This window comes from Castor canadensis, chromosome 12 (genome assembly GCF_047511655.1).
Source record: "Castor canadensis chromosome 12, mCasCan1.hap1v2, whole genome shotgun sequence".
Classification (NCBI taxonomy): domain Eukaryota; kingdom Metazoa; phylum Chordata; class Mammalia; order Rodentia; family Castoridae; genus Castor; species Castor canadensis.
The window spans coordinates 24,729,783-24,745,738 of record NC_133397.1 but is presented as its reverse complement, the minus strand read 5'-3'; the positions used below and the strand labels follow the sequence as shown (position 1 = coordinate 24,745,738).

The 15,956-nt window shown below is 46.7% G+C and overlaps 1 protein-coding gene across 1 annotated transcript in view; it reads left to right on the top strand.

Moving 5' to 3' along the window:
• Window positions 1-15,956, top strand: part of Alk (ALK receptor tyrosine kinase) — a 689,643-nt gene that overhangs the window by 640,635 nt on the left and 33,052 nt on the right. The window contains exons 12-13 of the mRNA XM_074049423.1: window positions 708-870; window positions 10,258-10,408. Of these exons, the coding sequence (XP_073905524.1) occupies window positions 708-870; window positions 10,258-10,408 (314 nt within the window). The remainder of the gene's footprint in view (window positions 1-707; window positions 871-10,257; window positions 10,409-15,956) is intronic.

Here is a 15,956-nt window from a genome sequence, read left to right as displayed (position 1 = left end):
TACTCACTACGTTTGCAAACCCAGCTTGGTCATAATAAGGAGGCTGAGCCCTGCCCTTGGAGGGCTTGTTGCTGAGCTGCTAACCAATGGATCCATGGCCAGAAAGTGCAAGACTTCCTACTCCCATCTGTCTGGGTCCCTGGGCCAACAGCAGGGTTGTAGAACTGACACTGTGGCAAATTTACTTTTTCTATCCTAAGCTAGAAGGTTCCTATATTCAGATGCCAAAACCTCAGGAGGTTAGATGCACAGATCAAGCATCTGTGGTTTGCTCACCATTGTGCTGGATATGGTGAAAGAAGAGTTCTCAGCTTCTGCCCATGCCTGTCCCACCCGCAAGAGGACTTCACTCCTCAGACCTCCAATAGCACAGTGCTAGCTGGATCTTCCTATGACCTCCCATTCCCCACTGTCCTGTATTATGGTTGGTTACATCCCTCTTGGTTTCTCTCAATAGCTCTAAGACTATAGTGCAAGTCTGCTCCATCTTTGTCTCTCTTGGCATCTGACCCAGAGTCTGGCACACAGCAAGCTCTCTACAGAAGTCCTTAGTTTGAATGACTAACCAGTGTTTCTTGCCCCAACTTTGATGCCACCTTGGAATGTGTGTTTGAGCCCATGGAACAGACCGCAGGACAGCCCAGGGAGGACCGTGAAGGAGGGAGGGCCAGGTCAAGTAAGTAACGGTTTCTCCTTTTGTGCCACAGTTCAATGGCTGTTCACCACATGTGGGGCCAGTGGGCCCCACGGCCCTACACAGGCCCAGTGCAACAATGCCTACCAGAATACCAACCTGAGTGTGGTGGTGGGGAGTGAAGGGCCCTTGAAAGGCATCCAGATCTGGAAAGTGCCAGCCTCCGACACTTACAGGTGCGTATAGGAGGGGTGGGGGAGGAGCAGACCCACTCCCTTGGAGAGGTCTGGAGTCCTGTAGGGGGTGCATGCCTCTAGAGTGCCCAAGCATGCCAAGACTAAAGGCCACGGACCCTGGCCCACTGTGGGGTTTAAGGGCTGGAGATAGGATATGGCAACAAAGGAAGATGTGCCCTTTGTCCTCAAGGAGCTCACGGACTGGAGATGATATGCATGCATGAGCTAGCTTCAGAATTATTACTAATAATCGTAATTATGGCAGACTGTTCCTTGAATGCTACTTAATGCTCTTCAAACAAGACAATGCATGTGAAAATGTTTGAGAAAAAAAAAAACTATGATGCACATGAAAGCTAATATTGTTACCCTTTCCGGGGCTTTCACTGTTTATACCTAAAGCAATCTGTTCTCTAATGCTCATCCTCTCCTTAACCACAGCCCCACAGTTTTCCATCAGGGCAAGGCCTGACTCTGCTGTGTCACCTCTAGGCCATGGCATTAAGCAAAGCTATTGATGGAAACCAGGTGTCAAGGGTCTGATTCCGTAGGTCTGGAGGGGTCTGAGAACTTGAATTTCTACTAAGTTCCCAGGTGATGTTGATATAGCCTTTAAGAACCGTTGAGTTCCACCAGACCCCGGAGTTAGATAAACCGTGTGGTCCTCACATGGGCCCTATGACACAGACATGGACAGTGCTGTAGGCCTCATTTTACAAATGAGGAAATAGGCTCAGAGAGTCAGGAACCCTCCCCCATACCACACAATCCAGAAACAGCCTCCAACCTCACACATCGAAGGTGGCCTCACTGCAACCCCTTCCACCCAGCACCATGCTGCTGGGCTGTCTAAAAGGGAAGTTTTGCCCTTCTGCAGTGTTGGTGCAAACTCCCCCGAGGAGCTGAGCACAGTAAGAGTGAGCTCTCCTTCCCTTCCTGCAGCCCCCACTGCACCTCCCAAGGAAAGGGGCTTCTGGGTTGCCCGGATTTCCCTTAACACATCCTGTGACAGCCCCATCCCTGGGGTGGTTTCGGAAAGCATCCTAAGTGCTCTTTAAATGACATTCTGCATAGGAATGCGATAACAAGACTTGGCTGCGATCAAATTAGCTGCTGCAAGTCCCCCCACCTACCCAGAAAATGTCCCAAAGATATCAGCCACCCTATTCCTGCAACACCAAGAAAGCCAGACCTCCTACTTCCTGCCAGCAGACACTCTGAGCCTAAGAGCAGGGAGCAGAGGACTGAAAGCTTGTTGAGGACCATCTGTTTCTTTACCAGTGAGGTGGGTGACACAATTATGGTGAACATTGATATTCTCATATTTTCATATGAGGAAACCATAGTCACAGAAACTCAGCCACAGATTTAGGGCCACACAGCTGTGACAGGGCTGGGATTGAAACCCAGAGAGCTCAGAGTCTATTCTCTTTGCACCGATGTCCACATCTGGACTCCAGAAGGCGTGCAGAAGTGAGGAGGGACAGGAAAGGAAAGTAGAAATAGGAACCATCCACCACCCACCTCCAGGAAGCCCCTAGGCATGAGAGCCTGGGAGGGGAAGCTCAACCACCTGAGGGATATTAGCGGTGTGGCCTGTGTATGAAATGCAATATGAAGAGGAAAGCAGGGGAGGAGTCTATCTCCCATCTGTATGAGGCAGGGGTGTTAACACTCACCCACCTGATTGTGGTGATAGTGTACAAGTGACTAGCACAGTGCCTGCATGGGGTAGGAGCTCCCTGGCCTCTTCCTCTGGGGACGGAAAAATCAGCTGGAACAAGGAAACTGCATTTCTAGGCACTGAGCCATCCAACACACATAATTCTTGACTTTTCTGTTTCTCATGACTTTATTCTGACTTCTTCAGCTTGGTCCTGGGTTTTAAAAGATTTGGCCTGCCAGATAAACTTACACTTATTAAATAATAATTAATTCATTTTCCCATTAATTATTAATCACAGCCATCTCGTAGTCTACTCAAGTTTCTGAACTGCATGAAGGGCCACACTGCATTGATACAATCCCTGCTATAATTAGAGGAGTGTTTCCATGTATCTCTTTGAAATCTTGAAACTATCTTGCAGCCCCCAGCATCATCTGGTGATTGCTTCATTGGAAACATATACAAGGAGCTGTTTTTCTGTTAAAGCAGGACACTTTAAAGTGTTCAAATTAGTAAAGGGAACATTATGATCTGGCCTAAGATAGCACCATATCAAAATGGAGCAAACAAAATTAAAAAATCGTTGGGTTTGAGTTTTTGTCATCGTTGTTGTTAAATACTTGTGTTTTAACTGAAGAATGGGCTGTAAAAGATATTCCTGACCTTTTATGTCAATGTCCACTGGTCACAGTAACTTAATAACCAAAGAATCAGAGAGTTAATAGTTTGGTTTTCAGAATCCATCAAAATGTCATCAAGCAGATTGCCCACATTGAGAAGTCATTGCCCTTTTCTGGAGGACTTTTTCTCCTTAGTAATTATTATTTAGTAACTGCAATTCATCTAGTGAGAAAAACAGGGCACACAGGAGAGGACATGGGAAAAAGATACTTGGAAAGGATGGAAGGCCTGCCTTGCAGAATCCACCTTTTTCTGGCAGTGTGGCACTCAGTCAGTGCTGTCTGGCTTCCACTTGAGAGCTGGTATTAGGATGACTCTTATTGATCAGGGAAGTGAAAAAAGTGTGCTAACACCAAACACAACTTACTGTATGCCAACTTGAGGCCTCCATTCCTCAGCCCTGGGGCTTCCTCAGTGCTGTGTGCCATTGAAAGCAACATTAACTGGTCCTTTATCTAGGCCCAGCTCCCACCCTCTCTACTCCTTTGCCCACCACATGAAGGAAGAAGCCTAGAAAGAGGGAGAGGAGAGACAGCATGGGGACAAGGAGACAGCAAACTGGCACAAACCATCCAAGTCTGTGTCCAGGTGTCTGGACCTACTCTTTTTCTGCTTTGAAATCTCAGTGAGCCATAGTAAGCACCTCTCGGGACACTGTGCATGACACTGAGTGCACAAAAGTGAGTAAGATCCAGTCCCTGCCCAAAAGAAGCTGCAGCCTAGGACAAACAGTACCCTGTAATGGAGGAAGAACTGACGTGGACATTGGCACAGGATAGTGACCACTGTCAGAAGCCAGGGGGAAATGTTTCCCTCAGCCTGAGTTCATGTGTGGCTTCTTCAAGAAGACAGAAACCTAAGTGCATCCCAGAAGGTGGAGGGACGAGAGTCCCCTATAAGGAGGCGGGAGGGCAGAGGAAGCATGGCGGGCCAGTGCCTCCAGAGCTGTGGATGCTGAGGCTGCCAGGCTGGAGTCTCACCTCCCAAATGCCTTTAGCTCCCTCTGGTGACAGCAGAAGGTGGAGTGAGTGATGAGCCTGCAGGCGACAGGTGGAAGGCGCAAATGCTGTCATACAGGCAAGAGTCAAAAGGGTACACCAGAGCAGGGGAAACTATAAGATGGAGAGGAGAGGCAGGGGCACGAAAGGCTTGAGCTGTGGGATAGACAGGATTTGAGGACTGGGTAGATGTGAGTAAGAAGGGCAATACCCAGTACCCAGACAACACCCACAGTTCTTGCTGAGGGCTCAAGGAAGCAAAGACAGCTACTCTAGGGCGCTTGACTGAGAAGGAACAGTTAAGTAGCAGTGAGAGAGGCACCTCGTGGGAGGAAGAGGACTTCTAAACTGTGCTTCTGCAGGATGACCGTGTCTTCTAGAGTGTGTCCAGTGAGTGGCTGCTGTGAATGAGAGACAGGAGAAAGAGCATGGGTCAGGGATTTGTGCTGGGTAGGGTCGAGAGCCTTAGCCTCTGACACTATGGGGTTGTGGAATTTAGGGAGAGTGTGTGCAGCACCCCACACAGAGGCTGTCAGCACTCAGCAGCTGCCTCAGACTCTGCCTTCTCCCCTTCTTCATCTCTCTCTCTCTCTCTCTCTCCCTCCAGCCTTCCTTCCTTGCTTCCTCCCTCTCTTAGGTTCAACATTCTTTCCCAGCCCGCAGAAATCACATAGAAAAATATTGTCGAGCACAACCAAAGTCCTGATGGCATTTCCACACAGTTCACTTGCTCTTCAGTCATAATGTACAGGAGTCCCCAGATCCCAGCTGGAGCCAGCTGACCTGGGCCACAGCTGTTCCTGATGATCTCCATCAATGACACTCATTCCCTTACCTGGCTCCAGGGACCAGTGTATGTAAATTGGGTAACATCGTAACTCAGCCCAATCTACAAACAGTCATGAACTTCCCACTGTGTGCCAGGCACTGAGCCATGGTCCCCTACTGTGTCACAGGCACTCAGTAGGTACTTCTGGACTTGTAGAGGGGAGTTAGACACCAGAGCCTCACAGGGAAAGTTCAGTAACAGTCCACAATGTCAATCAAGTTCTAGACAACAGTATAAGAGATGTCACAGGTTGACCAATGGCCAAAGCAATTGAACAGATAGTCATCACCATAAAGGGCACAGAGAAGTGAAAGTGAGGGGGTAGATTAGACAAACATCAATGCCTGCAAATACAATGGAGTTTGGGTCCACCTTCTACCACCAACACACCACATGATCTTGAAAACTGTCTTCTTTCCTCTCCAGTAGCTCCGTCTGCAGTGTGAGGGGTTGTAGAGAAGGGCCACTGAGAAATCTGAAATCTCTGGTGTTCTTCCACACTTGGGGCTCCATGGGTCAGAAGCTCATAGGAGAAGTGGATCATGAACCTTGCAAGAGAAATGCAACCAGGCAGCCCCTCCAAGGAACACATACCTCCACAACTGGTCACTTCAACATTGGCCCCCAGGGGTGTCACCTGATGGTTTCAGTAGACTATTTGAAGAGAAATCTCTAGACAAACTCACCCACAGTAATGTTCTCACAGTAATCCAGTGGGATAGGAAGGCCAGCTCTAAGATCCCAAAGACACAGATGAGGAAACTGACACATCTGAAGAGAGGGACTTGACCAAGTTTCCATCAGGGTTAGAGCTGAGCCTAGAGCAGGGTGCAGTCCTGCTGTACATCTGGAGGATGTTCTTCATGCTTTCCTGGTGGGGAGTCTCTCTCCTCTCCTCCCCCCTGGACCCCCTTAAGTGAGAAGGAGTACTGCCAGCAGCTACACACCAGCTGTGCTGTCATTTCAGGATCCAGCAGGCAGCCACTTTGATTTGCTGCTAATTCTTTATTTAAAAAAGATTCACAAGTCAATTACATCAGGTAACAATAGCTCGCAGTCAATAATACAAAATGCGAACCCAATAAACATGCATTCTGACCAGGGGACATGGATTTAGATGAGGAAAAACAAAAAAATTGCAGCATCAACTCGTTGAGAGCATTATCTTGTAATTTCCAGTAAATTGGAATCACTGTGAGTCATTTTCCCCACTTGAGTGGCAGGTATATTAATTTCTTGTTATTTTTCAACCATCAAAAATAAATTGTTTACAAGTGTTGGGGAGTGAGCTTCAGAGACCCAGGCTATGGTTATTACTCTGGCTTGGGTTTGTGCACTGTGTTCCAAGAGTCCAGAGGTTTCAGAAGCACTAGGGCTGGCTCATGTTACACTGACTGCACAGAAGTGGGTCCTAAGTAAAACTGAACAGCCTTGACCCCAGGCTCCCTTGGCCAGGCTCTGGTTTGCCTACTGCCTGGCTCTCATTTACTCATCCCCTCTGCCTCCCAGAAGCTACCCCCAGGAAAGGAGTGGACAGGCTCATCTGCTGGAATCCATCCTGATGAGAGCTACCTTTTGTCACTCTAGGTAGTGAATTAGGTCTTTTATAGGCATTATCTTATTTAATGCCCACAATTATCTTTCAAGGAGGTACTATTATTATCGCCCTTCTATATATAGGGAACCTGGGGCTCAGAGAGAGTAAATACCTACCCAAAGTCACACACCTAGTAAATAAGACTGGCAGGGCCAGCACTAGGGAGAGAGAAGGAAGGTGTCACAGGAACAAAATTAAAGGAGGCGTTGGCTTTTGGGGTCAAGTTCAGGACAGCCCCTGGAGGGAGGACCCTCGCCGGCCCTGAGTGGCGGGATCCAGATTTGGATCCAGATGTGACTGGAGGCAAGCCATTTTGTTTGGTTGGTTTTGGTTTGATTTTGCTGTGGTTACTTCAAACAAATCAGCATGGGAGTAGCAATTAGAAGCTTCCAAAGAGTGAAGCGCTAATGGTGGGATTTGAGGCCCAGGGGGATGAGGAGGGACCACTCCTTGCCAAATCCCCAATTAGTCTAGGCAGCCTGCTGCCTTCTCCCCAGGACTTTAAGGCAGCTCCTAGACCAGCATGGAAATGTGGGGCTGAGGCCACCAGCCAGTTGTCAAGCTATACAGTGGACTTTGGAATGCACAGATCTGACCCCAGTGCAGAGCCCTACCTTGACTTCACATCAGTCTGCAGTGTTTCCAAATCTACCATTTTCCCCACCGATGAGGCAGGGGTCCTTGTCCTTGATTCCTTCCATGGCAGTGGAATCCAAGGAGGCTCTGAGGGGTTGACTGAGTTGCCTCAGGTCACATAGTCAACACAGCGAGGACGAGAATCACCATGTGGCTTGGAACTGTCAAGAACCTGATCAAGATATGGAGGGGGCTGGCAGTCAGATTTGGTTGAGAGTGGGAAAAATAGGAAAGAAGGCTTAGGGAGAGAAAAGGTGTCAGGAAAAAACAACTTCTAAAATATAATAATTCGGCTAAATTTAAACATGTGAAAGAGTTCAGAATGATTCATAATGCATGCAGATTGATGCAAATGACTATGCAAATGATGCAGACAGCAATAAGCAGGTAAAGCTCACCCCTCAGCCACAAGCAGGAATGGGCAGAACAAGGATTTAGGCAGAAGTATTCCAAGCATACCACATCTTCAGGTTGAAATGACCTTTTAGACAGACTGACCAAGCCCCAGAAGTATGGAGTAGTGAAAAGGACGGAGTTGGGGCTCTGGCACATTTCTGTCTCGAAATTATATGTTCCCTGGAAGCCACACTGCAGTCCCCATCGTCCCCTGCTCAGGCTTCCCTTCTCTGAATTAAATAATTCTGCTTCCTGTCACCTTCCACAAATAAGCCTTTCTTTCCTCCACCTTCAGTTGTCCTCATCACCCTGCCAGTTTCTGCTGGATAAGGAGTGGTGGCCAAGGTCAGAGGGACTCAGGATATAGGAGTGTCTTCCCAGACAATACTTTTTGTGCACCCTGTAAGTCTCCCAGGTGCACACGGGAGAGAAAGTGGCCTCCAAGAGAAGAAATGTGTGAGTTTGGGCCAAGTCATCCACTAGCCAGCTGTGTGGCCTCAGATGAGTTACTTAATCCTGCTGAGTCTCAGTTTCCTCATCTGTCAAATGTGATTAATAACATCTACTGTTTATGGCTATTGAGGGGGAAACCAAATGTGTGTCAGCCTGCATGATACTCACTGGAGGATGCTCAGTCATTGGCCTCTTCTTCTCTCTCCAAAACTAAAACCCATGTCTTCCCCACTCTAGACACCTGCTGCAGTCAGACAACCCAGAGGCTCCTTGCCTCTTGAATTCTGCTCTCACAAGCCCTGACGCCTACCTATTCTTTCTGCTTGTCTGAGAGCCCTCCCATCTGTCAGTTCTACCACACAGCCAACCTCAGCCCTCAACCCACCCACCACCTCCAGTGCCTGTCACAGTCCTTAGGCTCCCTCCTGACCCTGAGCACCCAATGAGCCATACTTTTTGTGGATTTTCAATGTCAGGAGCTGTCATGCCACTATCTTTTTTTTTTCTCTTTTTTTAGTGCATGTTAATTGTACAAAGGAGTTTCCTTATTGCATTTCTATAGATGTGAACAATGCACTTTGATTCAAAGTTTAACCCTTCTATTATTCTCTTAAAACCTCCTCCCCTCTTTTCCATGCACCATTTAATGGGCTTCCTTATGCTATTCTCATATGTATGTACATGTTTGTAATGTGTTTTTATTATGTTCACACTCTTTTTGATGTTGAACAACGATGTGAGTTGGGGAAAGAATATAAGATTCTTCTTTTGCTAGGGAAGAGGCTGGGCTTCTTGGAAGGAACAGGGGTAGGAAAAGGTCCCACTCCCATCTTGGAGGCTCTGAGCCCCTCCACTTTGCCTCCTCAATATACCCACTCTTATGGTTAGATTTCTCTTTTCTTAACTATGACCCTCTCCCCAGTTTCTTCATAGCCCTTCAAGGCCCTAGAGCCCATCTCAGTTCTCTTCTGGTCCACACAGCCTGACACTTCCCAACATTCACTTAAGAAGCTCTGATCAGTGCCTGAGCAGCTGCCAGGACAATGGACATAAGATTCTACATTTACTCTGCCTTGGGAGAACCCCAGGAGACCCTTCACATGTTCTGAACACCGGACATTTTCTAGAGCTGTCAGTGCAGAAGCAATGGTGTGTGCACGTGGACACAACTGTCTTTCATCTCTTCCTAGTTTTTCATAAAGGTCCTTGGATCTGAATACACAGGGACATGAAAATCCTCCCAAGTTTTTTTCCCTGGCAGCTGGTCTCTGGGGAGGCATTTGTTAGCTGGTACTCTAGCTGTCTTCAAGACATGCACTCTTCTAACATGGTCCATGAATTGAGTTCTCTTTTTTCCCCTATCTTTGCTTGACTTTGTCTCAACAATCTAAGAGGCAGCAGATATAATCCCACACCCCTGCACTCTGTTTTTATTTTCATCATGATTGGTTGTTTGTTGTGTGTACACAGACTACTCCAGAAGGAGTTAGTGTTGGGATGAGAATAAACAGTCTGTGCTCATAAACATGTTCTCCTCAGTCGTTGTATGTAGACTCTCTTCATTTCTAGATCCCATAAGGATACTTTAAAACTTGTACCAAGTCAATTATTGCTATTACCACCCTTCATACTACTAATAATGAATACTCACTGAGTGCCTGTTATGTGCCAGCCACAATTCTAAGACTACATGTCTGTTTCCTTTAATTTTCATAACACTAATGAAACAGAATGGAGGTTCTCTTATTTTCTCCACAGTACAGATAAGGAACATGGACCTTACCTTCTAAGATCATGAGTCTTTTGATCTTAAACTGGGAAATCTATAATGCATTCTAGGTATCCAGGAAATTCTCTCTCTCTCTCTCTCTCTCTCTCTCATCCTCCTCCTCCTCCCAATCAGTCCTTCCTAGCTCTATGTCTAAAATAACTCTCTGCCCTTCTCTGAACTTGACTGTCCTTTCCCATCAGAGGGGAGAAGAATCCCTCTTATTGGCTGCATGGGGCTGATGTGGACAAGAGCTCTCAGACATGACAGTGATGTGTTTGACCCCCTGGAAACCACTGGGTTGGCAGGAAGGGGTCAGTCTTCCTACCATGGAAGGAGCCAATGACCTTTGTCCTGTTGCAGCATCTCGGGCTACGGAGCTGCCGGAGGGAAAGGTGGGAAGAACACCATGACGCGGTCCCATGGCGTGTCTGTGCTGGGCATCTTCAACCTGGAGAAGGACGACACGCTGTATATCCTGGTCGGGCAGCAGGGGGAAGACGCCTGTCCCAGTGTAAGTGCCCAGAACAGGGGTTTGTCCTCTGCATTCACCCAGCACCAGGGGAGGCGTCTCAGAGGGAACCTAGGGCTGACAAGCTCCGCTGCAAGTTCACATTTAGAGACAGCAGATTCTGTCCCTAGTTCTGCCTGCAAATGCCCCTCTTTTGCAGGGCCATTTGGGTGTATGAAAATGCAGGTGGCATGTGGCTTATTGGAGTTTTACTTCCCCACAGGGACCAAGGCTGAAGCACAGCTTTCATGATTGACCCTTAAAGCTAAAAGACTGAATCCTATTTGAATGGTTTAGTTGTAATCCTTCTCCACAGAAGAATGAGGTGAATCCCACTTCTGGACTTGCTAACATACTGGTGTCTTATCATATTATAAATAGGAAAAAGAAAGAACAAAAGAAGCATTTGCTTTGAGGTTGGCTCAAAAAAAATCACAGACTCATAAATGCACAGAAAAAATTCCAAAAGATGGAGTTAACAGTGGTTACTTCTCTGAAGGAGAATGGATTGGGGAAATTTTACCAATAATGTATGAAATAGTTACAAAAAGAATGTATTAATACAGTTATATTATTATTGATATTAGTTATTATTTATGTGATTAAAACTTTAAAAATTTTAAAGCATATACTGAGAGCCAGAAAACTATATAGCCCATTCCTCCATTTCATAGATGAAGAAAATGGAGAGTGGGCTAGGGGCATGGTTTAAGTGGTACAGCTCCTACCTAGAAAGTGGCAGGCCCTGAGTACAAGAAAGAAAGAAAAGAAAGGAAGGAAGGAAGGAAGAAAGAAAGAAAGAATAAGGAGGAAGGAAGGAACGAAGGAAGGAAAGAAGGGAGGGAGGGAGAAGAGAGAATAAAAGAAAACAAAAGAGAAGGAAAGAAAAGAAAGGAGGGAGGAAGAGAAGAAAGGAAGAATGGAAGAAAGGAAGGAAGGAAGGGAGGGCGGGAGGAAGGAAAGAGGGAAAGGAAGGAAGGAAAGAGAAAGAAAGGATGAGGGAGAGAGAAAGAAAAAAGAAAAGAGGAGAAAGGAAAGGAAGGAAAGAAAGGGGGAGGAAGGAGAGAGAAAAGAAATGAGAGAAAGAAAAAATGAAGGAAGGAGGGAGAGAAAGGAAGGAAGGAGAAAGAAAGGAGGAGGGAGGGGGAAAGAGAAAGAAAAAAGAAAGGAGGAAGGGAGAGAGAAAGAAAGGGAAGGAAGGAAAGAGGGAGGGAGGAAGGGAAGAGAGAGAAAGAAAGAAAAAGGAAGGAAAGAAAGAAAGAAGGAAGGGAGGGAGGGAGAGAAGGAGGAAGGAGGAGGAAGGAAATGGAGGCCACATGTAAAGGGACTTGCCAGAAGTCACTCACAAAGTGGCACAGGTCTCTGGGCTCCTGTGTTTGGTATTCCCTGCACTTGCTTGGGCCTCGGTTCCTATGGTCTTTTTCCCATTTCCACTTTCAGTACAATGCTGGCTAAGCCTCTGCCATCCCAGAGATGGCCTGCCATTGTGTTTCTGACCTCACCAGGGTGTCAAGCTGACAGAGAGGGTGAACTCCAACAGCAGGAGCCAAGAAAGCCCAGAGTGGGTTAAACTGGCCAGGAGAATGGACTGATGAGGACTAATTAAGTAGGAGCCATGCAAATCCCAGCACCCCAGTTGTTTGCCTCTTGCCCACAGTGTTCGGGGTGGTAGGACTCTGACTGTGCTGACTGTGCTGGCAGGAACTCAGCACCCTACAGGACACATTGTCTTGGTTGGATCAAACTGCAGCCTCACCTGAAACACAGCTTAGCATGGGTAGGGGGCCAGGCCAGGGAGCCTGGGGTAGGGGGGAAGAACAGGGCCTTCTTTGGGAACTGTGCCAGAAATCTGGGAGGACAGATTAGGGAACAGGGGTCACCAAGAAAGAAGTTCAATTCCACAAAATAAACTCGGGCTCCTAAGAGCCAGGCTCTAGGCTGGGAACCTGGAGATAGCAAGCAAGAGTATACCCTAGCTCTCCTCCCCCGGCCCATCCCCTCATAGGGTTGTAAGACAGGACCAAGCTTGACAAGCACAACCTCCTGCCTAAGAAATGTCTGCACTCAAACTTTTATTTAGCAACTATAATCAGGACTTTCCAACCTGTTATAATATATTAAGTCATTAAATTACAGGCTGCTGTAATTTTCACAGGAATTTATTGAGCGCTAATGTAATTCTTTCATCTAAGCAGAAAGAGTGCATTGACTTCTGCAAGGGACTTTTACTTGATTGGATTGTAATCAGTTATGTCTTTTCACAAGATCATGTCCTTTATTTTTTTAATTCAATTGTAATCTACTTGTTCCTTTGGGTTTCTGTGCTTTATCATTTTTATTAATCAACCTACTAGCTCTAAAATTGCGGGTACACAGGGAGAGTTCCCAAGCAGGCAGGAGGCCATTCTCAGCCAAAGACAGAGGACAGCCTCCTCTGGTGGTAGGGCCAGGAATAACAAAGCATGTGAGCAGGTAGAGAAAGTAACCTATCTTCCCTGTCTCTTCACACATCCACCTCTCTTTAGAAGAGGGGAAAAGAACATCTTCAGGCACTAATTCAATCTTCAGTTCTCACTGGGAAAATGATGTCTAGAGATGATTGCAAGAGAATGAGTGAACTCCAAGAATTCAACTGCAAAATTTGGCAGCTTTGCTGGTTTGACTGTACATCTATGAAAGTTTCTTCCTGTGTGTCAGACCAGCCCTGAGAGCCTATGCATGGAGTTGGCTGCAGCTGCTGGAAACTGCCCCCTTACTTACACAAACACACACACACACACACACACACACACCACATACACCCTCACCCAGCCTCTGCTCCTCCAGGTCTTTCCAGACCTCACCTTGGTGGCATGGGTCTAAATCAGACATTTTAAACAGAGGTACTTTGGGGCGGTTGTCCTGTAACATCATAAGCTGTTTAGCAGCTTCCTTCTCCTCTATCCACTTGATGCCATTAGTGCCCCCAGAAATGACCCCCAAAATGCCCCTAGACATTTCCAAATGTCTCCTTGTTAAATGTGAAATCCTGTCATTACCATCTCCCACCCGGCATGGAGGGCCAGCCCAGGTGCCAGGCAGCTCTCAGTTCATTCAAACTTATTCAACAAATATGCATTGAGTATCTACTGTGTGCCAGTCACTAGTATAGGAACTTGGGCTATATCAATGAACAAGACAGAGATCTTTGCTCATAGGGAGCTTACATTCAAGCAGGGGTAAGGGTGGATTATCTTGGCAAAGGCCAAGTCCCTGAGATGGGAAGCACACCTACAGGATGGAATGGAGGGAGCAAAAGGAAAGGAAAATAAGAGATGAGGTCCAAGGTAATGGGCTGGACCGGGCCACTGTAAGGACATGTCCAAGCCATAGAAATGTATTGAGATACACAGTGATATAATATGATAATATGAAACATGCATCGAAAGGTTCACTCTGTGTTGTGACAGAGACCACACAGACACAAGGGAAGTGTCAGAGCAATGAATTCAAGAGCTATTGCATTAATTTGGGCAAGGGATGATGGTGGTTGAGACCAGGATGGTAAGAGTGGAGGTGGTGAAAAGTGGTTGAATTCTGGGCATATTTTGAATGCGAAATCCAAATGGATTTCTTACCTGATCAGAGAGGAATTGAGAGAAAGAAAAAAAGAATCAACAGCAACTCTAAGAACTGTGTCTGAGCCACTGGAAGGAGGGAGCAGTCAAGGAGCAAGTTGGGGCCAGATCAGGAGGTCAAGGTCAGACATGCTGGTTGTAGAGGTCTGCTAGACAGTCAGGTGGAGACAACAAGTGAACAACAGGAGACAGGCAATGGCCAGGTCAGGAGAGAGGTCCAGTGGGGAGATAGAAATTAGGGAGAAATCAGCATAAAGTTGAGATAAGCTGAGATGGCCTAGTGTGTGGTACAGATAGAGGACTAAGGATAAGCCATGGGGATCCCTGACATTCTGGAGGTCAGAAAAAAAGAAGCGGAATCTTCAGCAGAGTAGGAGAGGTGGTAGGGGGCTCCAGAGGGTGTGGAGTCCTGGAGTCAGGTAAAGAAGTACTTCAGCTCCTGAAGATGCTGCTACTGGGTCCGTGAGCTGCAGCTGAGAACAGACCATCCTTCCTCCTTCCCCACACCTGATTTAAAACAGATGACTGGAGCAGGGGCCATGGGTGATGGGCATGGGGTCCTGCTTGAGTTACTTGAAAGGTCACCCACTGTCCTCACCCCATCCCAGCAGCCTCCAGATTCTCCAGGGCAAGGTCTGGGGAGCGAGGGTCTTCTTAGACTGGTTCAGCAGTCTGAATGGTTCAGACTGGGAAGCTCTTCATTTTACAGATGGAGGCAAGTTGAGGATGTGAAGTGCTCACCCAACATGGCCCAGCAAAACTCTGGCAAGAGCCATTAAAAATCCAGCCTGGCTGGGTATGGTGGTACACACCTAGAATCCCAGCACTAGGAAGGCTAAGACAGGAGGATCCTGCATTCAGGGCCAATCCAGGCTACAACACAAAACCCTGTCTCAAAAGAAAAAAAAATTCTTTGTCCAACTGACAGCACACATCCTCTCCCCCTGCCCCAGGGCATACCCCTTGCCACCCACACCTGCCCCAGGCCACCATCCCAGTAGTCTACCCACCAGGCTACACAGCGCTGCAGGTACATAAAAGAAATGTTACTCACCACAAGAACAATTCTGAGCCTTCCATCCACACTAAATCCGCTCTTTAAAAAATATCAAATTATTTTCATCATTAAATCCAAAATACCATAAAACAAATTGCATCTCGGCTGCTTATCTGGAAATTTCTCTAGTACCCATTGCTGGCACTCCTAAATGCTTTAGCATAAGGAGTGGCACAAGATGAATTGCTGTGTCCACTGGCTGGTTACACAGCATTTAGTGGAAATCTGATGTTTTATTGGCTTTTCTTCCCATTAAGTGAAAGAAGTCATTTTCTTCTGAGGTCAGGCTGATGTTTATTTAGACAATTCATTTGAGCTGTGTGGGCTGACAGGCAGGTGTGACTATAAGGCACTGCCCTGTTTATTCCAGGATTTTTTAATTCTGTATTACAGAAATTTCTAGCACAGTCCAAGGGAGTCCTAGATCCCTGAGATCCTACCAGGAGGCTGTGGGGCCCAAAAGTGAATCTAATAAAATAGTAACAGCAGCCACCTACCCATCCCTAACTTGTGTGACCACATGTCCTAACAACCTGTGATGTCATTGTTCCCACCTGTTTATCATCATCATCGGAGAGATTGTCATTCTACATCAGACAGAATGTCTGATTCCAAGATCTACTCCCTCTTCTACATAGCAGACAGAGCTTTATTTAGGGATGTGCCAGGGATTTCTAGAGACACAAAATGGGACATTATATAGGAGGAATGAGATGTCCAAAATGGAGAAATGACTTTCCTAAAGATGAGCTGGGAATAAAATCTGAGTATGTACTTCCTCTGTTGTTTCTTATTTGTTAGTTTATTTGTTTGATTAGTTGGTTGATTTTTTTTTCTGGTTTTTGATTTTTGTTTGTTTGTTTGTTTATTCTTTCCT